The following is a 16,240-nucleotide window of genomic DNA, read 5'->3' as shown; positions in this document are numbered from 1 at the left end:
TGCACCATTATAAGTTCGTGGTGTATGAATCTTCTTTTTAAATCATTAATGTTTACAAAATGCATACAGTGGTGCGAAAAAGTATTTGCCCCCCCACCCCCTTCCCTGACAGGTTTCTTTTGTTTTTCTTTTTAGTCACAGTTAAATGCATCAGATCATTAAACAGTTGTAATGATAGATATACAAAGAACAACTACTTGAGCTTATGTGGCAACGTACATGTCCCCATATAAAGAATTGCATACATGCAAAGATATACACATTTTTTGAAAAATTTAGTTTAAATTTTAATTGACACACACACACACGCCCACACACACACAGGTCTGATTACCTTCAGAACTGTAGAAATCATATAAAAAACTCTATCTCAACATTAAGCAGAGATCTTAAAATCAAGACATCATATCCTTATTTAAAGAAATTTAAGGGCGAGTAATAAATAACATTAGGCTGCAGAAGAGAAAACTCTGAGCTATGGAGAACCTTCCCTGAACTAGCCGTCCTTCCAAAATTAATATAAGTACTTTGATGTTTCATCCAAGAGGTCACTAAAAAACCCAGAACAACATACAAAACACTGCAGGCCTCAAAAGAACCAGTAATTGAGGTTTTGAACTGGTGTAGTAAATGTCTGGACTTGAATCTTATTGATTTTTTTTAAATTTACTAAGGTTATCTTTTTTTCATTTTTAACATTTATTTATTCATGTGAAAATTTTGAGTTTGACACTGCATGTCATGTCTGCCACTGTTTATTAGTTTTACCACCAGGCACTCAAAATTCTGCTGAGTGGCTTTCTTTCTTATTTCACCAGACCAAGTCATGCAGACTGCAGCTGAATAACACTTCTCAAGAAAATGTCAATTTAATAACTTTTAATATTCCAGTGTTACACTGCTAGAAATAAGGTGTGACTTAAGTCTTTCTGTACAGTTTCATCAGTTTATCATAGTGATAGAAAGTCACAATGACGCACTTCTTTCTGTGATTCAGTTCTATAAGAAAATGTTTGCAAAATCCAAACAATCGATGATTACTGCAAATGAAAATATCCTGTTTAAATCATGTAGAGATAAATTGTACTGCCTCTTGCTATCATATGTTGGTGCTTAATTTATTATTTCACTTCTAGTTAAAGGGTTAAACTACTTGCTTTTCTTTGCCAGTTTCAGTTTTGCATTGTTGTTAATGTTTCCTGTAACAGGTAACTCTTTTTCATATCTTGCCTATAGTTTTTTCCCCCATTTTTTACATCAACATGCAAAGATGTCCAACTTGACATTGTTAATACCCCTTATTGAATGTGGTGCAAAAAATTAATTAGCAATGTTTAAGAATGGCATCAAAAACTGACATTTTGAGCTCCAGGGGGTTAATTGACACTAATTACAGCTGAGAAGAATTTGACTACCACACAAAGACACTGTTCAGAATAACAGTTCAAGGCACTGATATTCTTTTTTACTTTCTCCCTACAGGGGTATGTGAGCAGAGCGGTGAACTGAGTCTGTGCAGACTCGTCGATGCTGCGCTCCCTCCTGCCTCTTCACCTCCTCCTGCTGCAGAGACACCACAGCAGGTCTTCTCAACCCACCAGAGGACCGCTCCTGCATCACCACCACTCCCTCTAGCCCTTGGTGGTGACCTCTCTCTGACTCAAGCAGTGGCACATTGCCCTTCGTCCAGTGATGCTCAGACTATAGACCCCCACCTTCAACGTGCTCCCACATCACTTCCCCACCCAACTGCAGGTTCCTGGGCCCTAACGGGAGAACCACAGAAAACATCCTCTCCGCTGACCATCACCCTCCCACTGCCTAATACAATAATGGAGGCCAGCGCTGTGTCTGCACTGACAGAGGAGTGTCTTCTCCAGCCTGCCCGAACCTGTCTTGGCTGCCTAATTGAAACCCGTGATGCTACAGATCGCAGTTCCATCCAGAACCCCCCAACAAACCTCAACACCAATCCTGATGTGGATCCAGGGCTCAGCGTACGGATAGGGGATGTGAGCCGAGAGGACTTCTCTGACATTAACAACATCAGCATTCAGTGTCTGAGCCACGCAGGAGAGCCAGCGAGTCACTTTGGGGAACAGCTCCTCTCTGACCAGCTACTAAACTTTCCTCTTCCCAAAGCCCCAAGTGAAGTCAAAAGAGCAGAGGAAAATAAATCCACTGTGGACTGCGACGACCCTGAAGATGATACTACAGCTAAGAACTTGTATGAGGGCCTGCTACTAGATAAAGTTAGTGGAGAAGAAGTTCTTCTGGCTAATGCTGGTCAGGACTGGGGCTACTTTGAGTCCTTCATCAGCGAGAGCAAAATGGAACTGCTAGATCTTTGCTCCAAGAACGAACTGTCTGTCAACCTGTTCTCTGAGGAGGATGTCGACAATTTATTTGACGATGAAGACGACGATTCAACACTAAGCAGTGACGTCTGCTCACTTAAGATTCGCTATGAGTCTTTCCAGGACAACATGAGGGAAAAAACAAATGTGCTCCAGGAGGAGACTCAGTTCAACTTCTTCCCCAGTGTGCTGGCCAACTGTGCCAAGAAAGAGGAAGGAGCGCCAATATTGAAGAGGAGCACTGAGGAGATCCAGTCCAAAACTGATGAGCTCATACTGGAGGCGGCACAGGAAGGGAGAGGTGGGGACAGCAGTGGTCGGAGCCCACTCGATGGCTCTCAAGGCTCCCCCATGTCCGCCTCCAAAGTGAGCTACCTAATAGACTTCAATTCCACAGAGGAGTCCGGAGAGTTCAGCGATGACAGCTCCTGTACTGGCTCCTCCTCAGACACCCTGCAGGAGGGCAAGTTTAAAAAAGGTCACTCAAAGAGATTTCTCAGTCCCTCAAACCCTCTCAACTATGGCCTGCGCTCCAAAAGAAAGGTGCGATACAGTGAAGATTACTTGTATGATGTTGACTCGCTTGAGAGTGAAAAGAACGCAGAGAAAAAGGAGAAAGGTCCCACAGGTCAGAAAGAAGAGGAGGATGTGGATTGGTGCCCTAAGAAACGCCGAAAATCCTGTCGGAAAGAGCCGCCTGTGGTCATCAAGTACATCATCATCAACAGGTTCAAAGGAGAGAGACTCATGTCGGTGAAACTGGGCAAGCTGGACCCTGTGGATGGAACAGTAAGTCTAAATGCCGACACAGTAAGCAAATATGAAATACTGGCTCCTCTCAAAGATTTCTGGCAGGAGAAGCAAAGACAGAGACAGGAACAGCTTAAGCTGGCTGCCAGAGATAAACAGCAACGTGGTTTTCATCTAAATGGACGCCACCATCGGCCTTTCAGTTCCAGTCACCCTAAAAGGAAATACAAGATTGCCAACAGGCTTAAGGTTCACAGAATTCAAACTGTGGAGCAATCAGCAACAACACAGGGTTCCCCTCTCTCTGATCAGAGCCATGCAGGTGTCACTAAAGAGGACCCCACCCCCACGGCAGGAGGAATAATAACAGCCACAGGCCTCCCTGTCACATTAGACTCAAGCTCCATAACGCACACAATCACAACCAAGAGCCGCTCTCAGGAGAGGGAAGAGAGGGAAGCGAGGAGACTGGGAGGAAAAGTCAGGATAAGGAAATTCAAAAGTGAAGCCAGGCTAAGGAGCACGAAAATGAAAAAGGCAGAGGGAGAGGAGGGGAGGAGTGTGACAAATGAAACGGATGCCTGTGTCAGTGCTGCACAGATTGAGGAGCCTGCTGCTGGGTTAGAACAGGCAGCCGTTAGTTCAACTACAATCAAACCCCATTTCTCTGACAATGCCACCAATGCTCATGCATCCGAGGAGAAATTTCCCTTTGTCTCCTCCACCTGCTCTCCCGACAAAGCACCTTCCTCAGAAGAGGTGGAGACAAGTGTCCCTGTCATCCCTGGGGGCTACCTGCAGACCCTGTTAGATGCTACAGATTCTTCTGGTGGAGCAGCTATCTCTTATTTCCCCCAGCAGACCTCCAGGCAACAGTATCCTCTGGGGCTGTCCCTGGAGGAGAAGCAGTTTTCCTCTCTGCAGCTTGCCCAGAGCTGTGTGCTCTCGCCCCCCTCTGAGTCGGAGCTCCAGCAGTCTCCTCAGAACTGCCCCAGCTTTCCCCAGATGTGGCACCCACAGCTCTGTACAAATCACAGCCAGAGCTTTGGGCCTGAGACCCCCGAGACTCCGATCTTACCCAACAACTTCCCAGCTGCTGTTGTGCCCCTGAATGACAGCTTGCGAGTGTCTGACTACAGCCAGCTGAGCCCCGAGGCTGACAGGCTGCTTTATGAGAAGAGCTACCTGACTGAGGCGGGGCTTCAGCCTGGGGCAAATCTGCAAGCATGTCAGTCTGCCTGCGTGGAGGGCCAGGTGCAATACCAAAGAGGGTCCCTGTGCACAGACAATGGTAGGCTCATCAGCTATGACTCAGTGGGCTCCCTGTCAGCCTCCTCCAGCAATTACAGCTCTCTCAGCCTCAAGTCTTGTGAACGAGAGGGTGAGGAGGAGGGCCGAGACAGCTTCTTAGCTCATTGCAGCCCTAAAGTGGTGATTCAGCAAAGTGTGGATGCCCTTACCCCTCTCAGGGAGTCCTCAGACCTGCTGGATATCTCCAACTTCACTCCTGACAAGTTCAGACACTCATCACTGTCAGAGCTTTCTCCTCCTGAGACCCCCAACCTGTCCCCCCAGGTGGTGGGGCGTGAAATGAAAATGGCAGGGAATGTTGGAGAGTACCAGGATGTTACCGATATGACTATAGACTGCAATAGGGAGGTGAAGTGGAACTGTGAACCTATACAGCAACAGGAGCACACAACAAATGCATATACAGTGGAGGATGGCCAGTTTCCCCTGCACAACTTCAACAATCAGGATGTCGGAAGCTTGGATAAAAAGGAGCTGGGAGAGTTTGAGGAACAGACAGGTGCAAAAAGCATAAAGTCCAAGAGGAAAGGCAGCTGCAAGCAGACAGCCACAGGGCAAAGCCCAAAGAAAAGCCGGGCTCCTAGAGCTCCCAAGTCCGAAAAGGTCAAGACTCCCAAACAGAATTCTCGGTCGACCAAAAAGATAAAGGCCATGTTAGAGGGCAAGGCAGCAAAGAATCAGGCAGGTGGCACAGGCCTAAGTGACAGTAACAGCACTGGGGACTGGCCTGGCACTGGCTGGTCAGAGAGTAACAGCCTACTAGGGGATGACCAGAGAGAATTTGAGGAACCCTCCAATATTCTGTCCAACATTGTTTCTGGCATGGCCGAAGTCCAACGGTTCATGATGGCTTCCATCGAGCCTTTGTGGAATCCCATGTCTGAGGCCTGCACGCCCTCTGAGGCCAACAGCCTCAACCTAAAGACTCTCAAAATTTTGGCAGGTACGGAGGCTGACCTGAAAAAGAAAGGAGCCGTACTAACGGGGGCCGGCAGAGGTAGGAAGGCGGGTGGAAAGGGAGGAAAGAACCAGGCCAAATTCAACCCAGCTCTGTTCCCTCAGCTCGCGCTGGGCTGCAACATGTTTGACAAACCCAGCTTTATTAACCCCGGGCCAGCACACAAAAAGCTCTACCGCCACAAGACCAGTGCAAAGTTCCCTCGGATTGAGACACTGAAAGGAAAGCGAGCTGAGAGAGACCCAAATAAGGACATAGCACTGATGACTTCTTTTGAAAAACTGAGGTAATATTTTGTTATCAGCTGCTGTTGTTTCCCTCCTTCTCACTCCTCCCCCCACTACCTGCTCAACCCTCCCTCCCAAACATACCTACACTGATGCTATGCCAGAGCTGCATGAGTACTTCGTTTCCCCTGACTACTCCCACTTCCTTTTAACACCCCTGAAGAGGAAATGATTATCTGCATGAAAAAACTTCTTGTACTTTGCAAACTACCTATTGAGTGATTGTGTCAAGCTTGATTGAGATTTGAAACGACCATGGCTGCATTTTTTTCTTGCTTTTGTTGTTTCTTGCTTTGTTTGTTCTTCTTATAGTTGTTTTTGTTTTACTTTTGTCTGAAAAAAAAAAAGAAAATAAGCCTTGAAAACAGTTCTGTCGCCTTTTTGAGGAACTTCGTTTTTGTATTTTCTAAGCAGAACTATCTCCCTTGAATTATAGATTTATTTTGCTTTTCCCCTAAAGATGTAGCTATATACACAAATGCATTGAGTGACATCTACGCACCCCATCCCCCTCCTCATCTGTTTTTGTATGCAGAATATGGATGTCCTGTTGTTGCTGTCCTTCATACACTGCCTGGCTCATTTCAAGAGGGGAACCTACTGTGTATGAGCCCTATTTAAGAGCGAGACATCTTGAACACAAAAGATGGGACCATTTTGTATTGATGACATATCAGACGTCTTTTTTTTTCTTTCTCTCCTCAAAGTTGGACTGACTCCCCATTTCCTGTTATTGAGTGTTTCGTTTACTTCTGGAGTTGAGAAGAACTGGTTATCTAAATTTACATTTTTACGCCTTGCAAATTCATTAAAGCTCCACCCTCAGAGTATTTTTGTCAATGTTGTTGTACAGGAACATGCAATATTTGCAAAAAAAGATGATTATAATCTTCAAATCGATGTGCCAAAAGTAACAATGCTGTGTAAATGACCTCTTATATATGTGTGAATATTGGCTGTTCCTCTTTTCTATCCATTGGAATATTGGCTGCTTAGGTTGGAGACTCCTTACAGAGACTTGCAACTACAGGAATTCCTTATTTGAGACTTTTTCTCTCTTCTCTGATGAAAGGCACCAACAGCTGGCAGTGGTACACCGCCACTCACAAAACCAAATCAGAAAGACTCTGAATTCTCCTCGTTTCCCCCCCTCCCAACTTTGTTTGCCAAATTCAATTTACCTCAACATCGCCTGGCATGGAGAAGCAACAAAAGAGAGACAAAGGGGAGAGCCGCTCTGAAGGCTACAGTAGAGGAAGGATTGGGTGAAAAGAGAGGTTCAAATGACCTCTATCTGGACCAAGAGGCATGTAGTGGAAATGTTTGAGGGTAAGCAGGTAAATGACTTGTTGTTTGGGGTTGCGCCTTGCTGAGTAGCTGTTTGTACTGGAAATTCAAGTCAGATTATCATTCGGAGAGATTCTGATGCATGCATCAGCCGTGAATGGACATTTTTGCAGTTCGGTTTATTGTGAATGTGAAAGCAGTTTTCAGTACAAATGGTATCAGTAGTCTTGTAAATGAAGGAAAGCATGTCTTTGCATTCACTCCTCATAGATAACTTTTATTTCTTTCTTGCTTGGGAAGGTAATTTAAACGGAAACTCTTCTTAACATTCCCATACAGTTTATTTCTTAACATAGCCTTACTTTATAAGTTGCACTTCTGGTGTTGCATAACATCTGGTTTATTTTATCTTGTCAAAACTTTTACTTCTTTCTTTGTTTACAGTGACATATTTTGTTTTCAAAAAGCTTACCTGTAACTGCAGTCCATGAAAAAATATTGTGACCAGTAGACATGGGCCGGTATGAGATTCTCAGAGAATGATAATCCTATTTAAAAATACAAGTTATACTGTATCACGAGGTATACGCAAAAACTTAAAAAGAAATTGTATAACATAATTTAATTTCATTTATTTAAAACAAAAAAAGAACAGTCATCATTGCTGCTAAATTTGAGTAATGTAATATAATATAAAAAGTTATTTTAATTTCGGTTTTGATACTCAGAGGAAATATAACTACCCAATAAATCTATTTGTAGTTTCTACATGGTTATTAGAACAATATTAAACTCTTTTGTCATTTTACTCCTTATAGAGTAACACAATTATAACAAGCTGATAATAGTTTGTAAAATAAACAGACTATCCACTCATGTAGCTAGCTACAGAGAGGCTGATTGGATCTTGCCAAATCGAGTTTTTAAGCAGGGTTACCTTAAATGTATAATTAGATTTTTATGAGCTTATAATTCTGTGAAGTTGTTTTTAGCAATAATTATCTGCATCAGACAGATGCCACATCACAGAGAGTTTGTAACAAATTGAAGAAATCTACAGATCGATGAAGGGCTAACAGCTGTAGGAGGAACTCCCAGTTTTAGTGGACTTTAGAATTAAGAATTTTAATATCTTTGGGATAAACCACTGTATTATTAAATATTACATGTTAGGTTTGTCTCCGTTTCCCACTTGAACAACTTCTTTTCAAAAATAACAATCGTTAAGTCTGATTACTTTGTCGATTAGCTTTGATCGGCTGCAACTATGCTTTAAGTTCACAGAGAGTGGACTAAACTTCTGGATTTTGTCAACAGGGTTGTAGATGATACCATATTGTGCTTTTCCAGGTGTTTAGAAATACTTCTGTGATATCAGAAGATCAGGTATACCCAGCAGACTCCACAAAATAACTTGGTTGTATTGTTGCCTCATATGCCATTGTGTCCCACAAATTTCAAACATTTTCAGATTCAGTTGTTTGAAATTGCTAATGACATGGTCAGGGTCCCTGAGTAGCTCTTATCCGACCTCTGGTCTGAGAAATTTTTCAAGTTTTCTTTCTAACTCTGATACAAACACTATCTAACACTGGTAAGGGCACTATTACTGATAATAACTTTGCAGACCCTCACTTTAAAAAATAATGAATCATTCAGTTCATAACAGTGACAGGTGGCACTCTTTTAGTTTCACACTGTGTTTTGCACAAGACTATTTACTAAACTGCCAAATCTGTCTTTCTTGTAAGCTGAGAAAAGGTGTTGTAGCCTTTCAGCTAGCTAACGCCAATGTGCAGCAATGGATGGGGAAGGAGCAGCAGCTCTATATTACTATATTTGAATAACACTCCTGTTTCTCTGGCACTTTCTGTATCACCTCATCAATAAGACTTTTCATTGTAGCATTAGTATGACAGAAAATGTTTCAGCAGTTTCTAATATCGAAACATTTAAATACCTTACTATACCATACCATATCAGCAACCGGCCCATGCCTACTTTACTAACCAGTAAAGCATGACCATCCATGGCAAGAAATAATTTAATTAACTTATTTCACTTCAGAGATTTTGACCTAAATGTGCAGAAAAAATAAAAGTCCGTTAAGAAAGCTGCATTCTATTTAGATGAAGTTCTGGTTTTGCACACATTCTGCCTAAACATCACGCACAGATGCAGAAGAGGAATGCTGCCCTCCGTAACACGTCTGTGTTCAGCACATACTTAAGTCATAATTTCTGCTGTGTACGCACACCTCATTGCTGTCATCTACTTTGGGCTCATTCACTACCTCGGAGCACCAAAAAGGTATAGAAATCAACCTTAAAATAGACCTAACAATCATATTTAATAAGTAATAAAATCTTTGGATTTTATTCAATAAATCCGCTTCAGGATGAGTTCAGAGCCAATCAAACTGTAGTAGACTATCTTTTACACAGATCTACTGAAGCCTATACGTTTTCTCTGTTTTGAACAATATTATTTTGAACACAGAAGTAATTACATGAGAGTGCATGGAAATGTACGGGCAAACTGATCGATTGATTTAAAAACAGGCTTTGTCACATTGAATATGGCAATTCTGACACAGGTTATAGAAATTGATTGCTTGCATATGGCAAGGATCATAATCAATCTTTTTGTGTCTCTTTTTCTCCGTCATGATCCTTTGTTTATTTTCTATAGTGTATCAGGGTTAGGACCAAGACAAGCTGCTGATGGGAAGCTCCACATGGGTCAAAGGCCCATTTAGTCTGCCTTCTCTCATTTCTGCCTATTGTCAAATTGAATGTATTTCTCTGAGTTCATCTAAATTTTTATTTTGAAAAAATTACTTTTTTTTAAATTATTATTTCTAAAATGTGCCACTGTTGAGCTGCCTCATGTTAATGGTGCTAAGAAAGCAGAAAATTAATTTCTTTAATGTTTGGGTTTAACTTTTTTTTCCCAGAGTTATCAAAAAAAGAAAAAAAGAAATGCAAAACAGATTAGGTACCTAACCCTGTTTATGAATGTATATTACAATGTTATGTTATGTTTGATGTATTCACTTCATGATTCTTTGACACTGATTGGAATTACTTTTGCTCTTTTCATTAAAAGATTACCGAGCTTTATATATACTGTCTAGAGTTGTTACCAGAAGGAATCTTAATGAACTCTTGACACTACAAAATCTTGTATATTTTTTGTGTGCCAATTTGTAACATATTTTGTAAGTGTATATTTTTCTTAGAAAGTGCTGTGAAGTATTTGTGTGTGTGAGTAACCTTTTATGCGCCTCTGTGGGCAGTGGAAAGGATATACAGCAACACGTTTCTGGTTTTGAAAACCAAAATATGAAAGTATCAACAGAAAAACTAGAAATATCTACATTTTGTTGGGAGTTTTGTAATAAGACCATGATCTTGTTGTGAGAGTGTTGTGTTACTGTGCAAAACACAAATAAGCAAAGAAAAAAAACATGAAAACTTGGGGAAAAAAATATAATTTGTGAACAATTTGCTGTTTTATAGATTTTCATGTAAATTATTTGAGTATTATTTTTGTTTTTTTGTTTTGTTGTAACTGTTGCAAAGGTTTTAAATATTTGTGATCAAGCCTGTATGGTGATAATGTAATATTGGTAACTTGCTGAGTTTTGTAATAATGTTTATGGAGTAAATATACAAATTAAAATAAGATTTTGAATGCTGCTTTCTGAAGAGAGTTGGATTGTGTTTATTCCTGCCCACACTTTGACTACATCTTATGGTTTTACAATTGAGGCAAATACTTATGAAAATACTTTATGAAAAAAGTAGACTGTGATATATATGTATATTTTAAAAAATTATAGCTAGAAATATTGACTAAAAATGGAAGAAATAAAGCATTTCCTCCTGCTATGTCCCATGTAATCAAAATGCAGGAAGTCATCTGAGATTCTGGGGCATGATTAAAATGCAATGCCATTCTGCACAAAGCAAGTAACCTTGCATTAAACAATGGGCTCCAACTCATTGACAGGACTTACATAAAACAATAGAGCATCTGTTCAGGACACAGCTGATCATATATTTATATATATTATATATGGTATATATTTTTTTATCTGATTCTTGTGTCCTCCCTTCTCCTTCCTGATGGCACCCTGGGCAATTGCCTATTTGACCCATATCAAAAACCATCACTAAGTTGTATTTTTGATACGCATTTATTCCTGCATGTTTTCTGTTACTAAAACAATGATAGTGGCATGGATAAATCTCCTCTGCTGAGTGTTTATTTGTGCCATCAAGTGTGTACGTGCAAAGCCTTCCTATCTTTATATCTCCAATTAGTCTCTCCGTGTTTGTTGTACTGGTGGATTCGCAGACAAAAGCCATTTTAATTTCTTTACAAGTCTTTCGTTCGCTCCCGCTATTTTATGTCACATCTAATTAGCACTCTGGGTCAGGCATTGCTTGAGTGACTGCTCATCCATAACTTTGAGCCGGGGCCGCTGTGGTCCGTGCTGCAACTCATTTTGGCATGCTTAATTGGAGCCTGAGATACAACCTTGCACCATAAACAGATCCTGTGATATATGCCTCCAAAATTGTCAGCCGGTATTAGCATTGTTTTTGTTCTTTACTCACCCGTAGCAGATACGGGGGCGAGCAAATTGTAAGATGGAATGTCTAATGCAATACATCAAGTGCACCTGTAGTTATTAAATGAGATCCTGCTTGTTTTGTCAGTGCGTGCTTACACTGCTTGGACAGAAATAGGCAGTGCTGTCACTAAGACAACTGTTGGTCCCTTGTTTTGTTTTTTATTATTACTTAGAGGACATCAGTGTGCCATTTTCAAAGAATTACCATGTTTAATTCTGTGTATTGGAAGGAGTGAGGTGAAATCAAGAAGCTAAAAACAAAGATTTGAAAATGCTGGTCTTGCACAAGAGATTTACATTAAAGTAATTATTTTATGATTACAAACCTTTACCCACAAATCTGATGTGTTCAGTTGATTGAGATGCCAGTGTAATCCTAAAAGATAATCTTATTTATATTTGCCTGAGACTTAACTAATACAAAAGATTTCAAATATCCAAATGTAGGTATATTTGAATACACTAACATATCATTGACAAGCTAATTTATTTCACTGATTCAATTTAAATAATGAAATACAGAGTGATCCATTTGAAGTGTTTCTTTATCTTAATTTGGAAATAATGAAAATCCAAAATACTGTTTCTCACAAAAGTGTAACACATCAAATAAATTGAAAAAATATTTTCAGTACAGACATTTTATATTGTGGCCTATAGAAAATAATGTTGAAGACAGCTGACTTGACAGATGACCAGAAGACATTGAAGGCAAGCCACAGAAGGCCACTGGAAAACTAGCTGACTGTTCATCAATTACTGCATCCAAGCATTTATATGGAAAGTTGAGTGGAAGGAAATGTCTGGTGGAAACAGTTTCTCAAAGAATGAGGATAACAGCAACCTTAAGTGGATTGTAAGTGAATATAGGTCAGATAAAAGTAACTTTGTCTTTGCATGCCTGACTACACTGTATTTATGAAAGTGTATTTCAATGTAATAGCAGCCCACTTTTAAATGGGATCCAGGCAGTTTTATCCAGCTTTAGCCTGTAACAGAGATTGCAATCAATGACAAGTGGGAATCTGCTCCAAATACAGTTCAACTCCTTTTGTCTCCCATACCGAGCTTTCCCTGGTCTTCTGCAAAAAAGAATTTCACATAGTGAGTACTGTTAGACCATTAAGATAGTTTTTTGTGCCATTTTATCACAAATGTCTGCATATTTGTTAGCATATGGAACAAAGAGAGAGAAATAAACAAAATAAACCTGTAAGGAGTTGATTTCCCATAATTTATCCACTTGACAGGTGAACAAAATCCTATTCCCAGTTTTCATCTTTTAAGATATAATAGATGTAGCCTTTACCATTTCCCAGATCATCATTACTGGGTTTATTTTCTGTCCTACTCAGACATCTTTGATAAATAAAATACATGTTTTAACCATTTCTGGGAAAACCATGGAGAAGTTCACAACTTGTTCATGAAGCGTTCTTACAGTAATCCTGTCATAAAGTGCAGGTGTGAGGCAGAGGCAGCGGACCCAGGTATGATGAAAAATGATGGTTTAATGAAGAAAATCACAGTCCAAACAACGAGCAGCAGGAACATGGACACACTGACGACGAATAAGCTAACATTGACGAGGACCCGACAAGGAACAAGAAACACAGGTGGAGTTAAATACATGGGAGGGTAATCACAGAGACGAGACACACCTGGGAACAATCAAGGGGAGGACAGGACAACGAAGAGACTTAAGGACACAGAAAACTCTAAATAAACACAGAAAAACAGATCCTGACAAATCCTTACTAAAACTATTATAAAGACATACATAAACATTGTTTATACATTACAAGTCATGTTAAATTATAGAAAATAAAAACTAACCAAGCAGTAACTAACAAACCAAGTGAATTACAACTGGAAACAAAAGTAAGTTTGGAAAGTACTGGACTGGGAAAGACAATCAACTTGGATTTCCTGATTGACAGTGCTGTCAGCATAGCTCCACTAACAGACCTCTTCAGCCCATAAATATGTTTTTCTTCTGCCTGTTGAAGTTGAAAAGTCATTTCTTTTGTGACAGTTTCAAGATATGCCATGGGAGTGATTCCATATGCTGTTATTATAGATAGATAGATAGATAGATAGATAGATAGATAGATAGATAGATAGATAGATAGATAGATAGATAGATAGATAGATAGATAGATAGATAGATAGATAGATAGATAGATAGATAGATAGATAGATAGATAGATAGATAGATAGATAGATAGATAGATAGAAGCACTAAGGCACATGTAGACTGCAAACACTTGTGAAAGAATGGGTTGCTTTAAGGAGTTCCATGAATAACAGATACTGTAATTCTCATGTGCAATAAAAGATGTGCAATAAATTCAGTTATGACATTTCCTTACCGCTAACTAAGTATTCCATAGTGAACTGTTAGTGCTGTTATGACAAAGTTGATAGCGACTGGTAATGACTAGGTTTTGCATACATCAGGAAAATGGGACTAGTTCACTTCACTGAGTCAAGAATAAAGATTGATGCAGTGGGCATGATGATGTGGGACTGCATTTCCTGTGCTGGACTCTGCACCTTAGGTTTTAGTCAAAGGAACTCTTAATACTTCATCACACAAAAACATTTTGGGGCAAACCGTTCCCTTTCCAGAACGACTGCACCTGTGCACAAAACAAGGTTCAAAAATACATGAACGAGGGAGTTTGATGTGGAAAATTGTGACTAGCCTGTACAGAGTCATGATGTCAAATTGATAGAACACATTTGGGAATAATTAAAGTAGAAACTGGGACATTGGGCCTTCTCGTCCGACATCAGTGCCTGACCTCACAAATGAGCATCTGTGAGGATGATCAAACATTCCCATGAACACACACATAAACTATTATGGATGAAGAATGGGATGTCATTCATAACATGCAAAACTATGTAGTGGCCCATGTAGTGTAGGTAAAACAATATTTTGTAGGGAAAATTTTCTAATAGGAAATACATATAGTTATTGTGTAATTGAAATATATATAGTTGTTGTGTAATTAGACTAAGAGGGTTACTGTCTAAAGTGTGTCTTTTGAGTCTGTTTAAGACCCTTAAAGGGATGCTGATTACTATAAATCTGGTAAGGTTTCTCTTTTTTTGAATGGAGCAGGTCGTGAAGAGAGTCATGGGAGGCTATCTTTGAAGGCACTCTCCGACTCATCCTGGAGGGGGACCCCGAGTCCTTCACAGGCTCGGAGAAATATACAATTCCTACAACAAGTTCTTGGTCTGGCACTCTGTTCCAAAAATCTCCAAAGGGTGGTGCCCATAAGGCATCCTCATCAGATGCCTGTACTCCCTCAACTGGCTGCAACTCCTGTAAAAGTCCTAATAAAGGATAAGTATTTCTTTTATTCATCATAAAGTTTGAAGCTCCTCCAAAGCAGGCTACCTAATAAAACCCAGAAAATTCTGTTCTGGGTTTTGGTTTGGGTGTGGAACTCCAATATTATTAGAGGATCCCATTAGAACAGCATCTACAAAGCATTCTGGATGACCCTGCCTGAATAAAGGTTAGAGTACTAAAGAATGCTGTATACTACAGTAAACAAAAGACAAAAAAACATGTAAACATATGTAAAGCATGACCTTTGTGCTTCAAAAGTCAACTTAGCACTGTTAAGTTGCACTGGTTTCTGTGATGTAAACAAGTAAATAATGATACTGCCCCCCTTAGCAAAGCAATACAAAATTTTACATTTAATGTGAAATATCAATTGTATTATTCTGAGAAAAAGGAAATCTGTTACATTTAAAATCCAAAAGAAGTTGCAGTAATCTGATTGCATAAGAGTGCACACTACTGACAAATGTTTCATATAATTTTACTTCCAATTTAACATGTGGTCTAATGACACACCTAACATCAGTCAATGTGTGCATGATAAAATTTAAATGAGCCTGTTCTTTTAGTGATTTTTCTATTTCCTTATTGGCACCTTTAGCTAAAATCACTTAGAACAGTCACAAAAGACTCAACGGATTTTATTGTTGCCACAAAATGTCACTGCAATAATATTAAGATATAAAAAAGACAGTTATCAATAGATGAGACTGAAACTGATCATAATAGACCAAAAGTAACAAGCAGCTCAAAGGGATTTCTGGTTCTGCATGTGAACCTTCTGTATTCTCCACAGATCTAGATTAAGAAATGAGTTGAAAACAGAATCTGTTCATTCCAAAGAAAATGTCCATGCCCGGCTAAAATCGAATAAAATTTGATTCTGGACTACTGATACCAAGCTTACACTTCTGGGCCGCAAATATAAAAGGTACGTTTGGCAAGAAAAAAAAAAGGAAAAACGAAAATGTCACAATCGTGCTTTCTTCAGATAACAATATTTTTCCCCCCAAAGTGAATTCTAGACAATTCTAGATATCAGTTTAAGTAAATGTTAGAAAGGCGATCCAAATCAACATAATAATTTATTTACAATAGCCAAAACAGTCTAAAACAATATTCAACAGGATAAAACTGAGTTGGGTGTGGACAAGGGACCTCCTCATGAACTGATAAAACATAACTTTTGATGTTTTAAATCAAAACTTTGTGGTTTTATTATTGTTATTTCTATTTTTCATTTTAAAAGTTCTTTTTGCTCGCCAGTCGCATGTATGCATAGGT

General features: G+C 39.6%; 1 protein-coding gene across 1 annotated transcript in view; it reads left to right on the top strand.

Annotated features, from left to right (window-relative positions):
• The window catches only part of nexmif (neurite extension and migration factor), an 88,412-nt gene extending 77,748 nt beyond the window's left edge, over positions 1-10,664 (top strand). The window contains exon 3 of the mRNA XM_014470745.2: positions 1,483-10,664. Coding sequence (XP_014326231.1) covers positions 1,483-5,666 — 4,184 coding nt within the window. The 3' untranslated portion in view covers positions 5,667-10,664. The remainder of the gene's footprint in view (positions 1-1,482) is intronic.
• Positions 10,665-16,240: the final 5,576 nt, after the last annotated feature.

The sequence above is a fragment of the Xiphophorus maculatus genome, chromosome 23, assembly GCF_002775205.1.
Source record: "Xiphophorus maculatus strain JP 163 A chromosome 23, X_maculatus-5.0-male, whole genome shotgun sequence".
Classification (NCBI taxonomy): domain Eukaryota; kingdom Metazoa; phylum Chordata; class Actinopteri; order Cyprinodontiformes; family Poeciliidae; genus Xiphophorus; species Xiphophorus maculatus.
The sequence above is the reverse complement of the archived record's forward strand: the minus strand, read 5'-3'. Positions and strand labels throughout refer to the sequence as shown.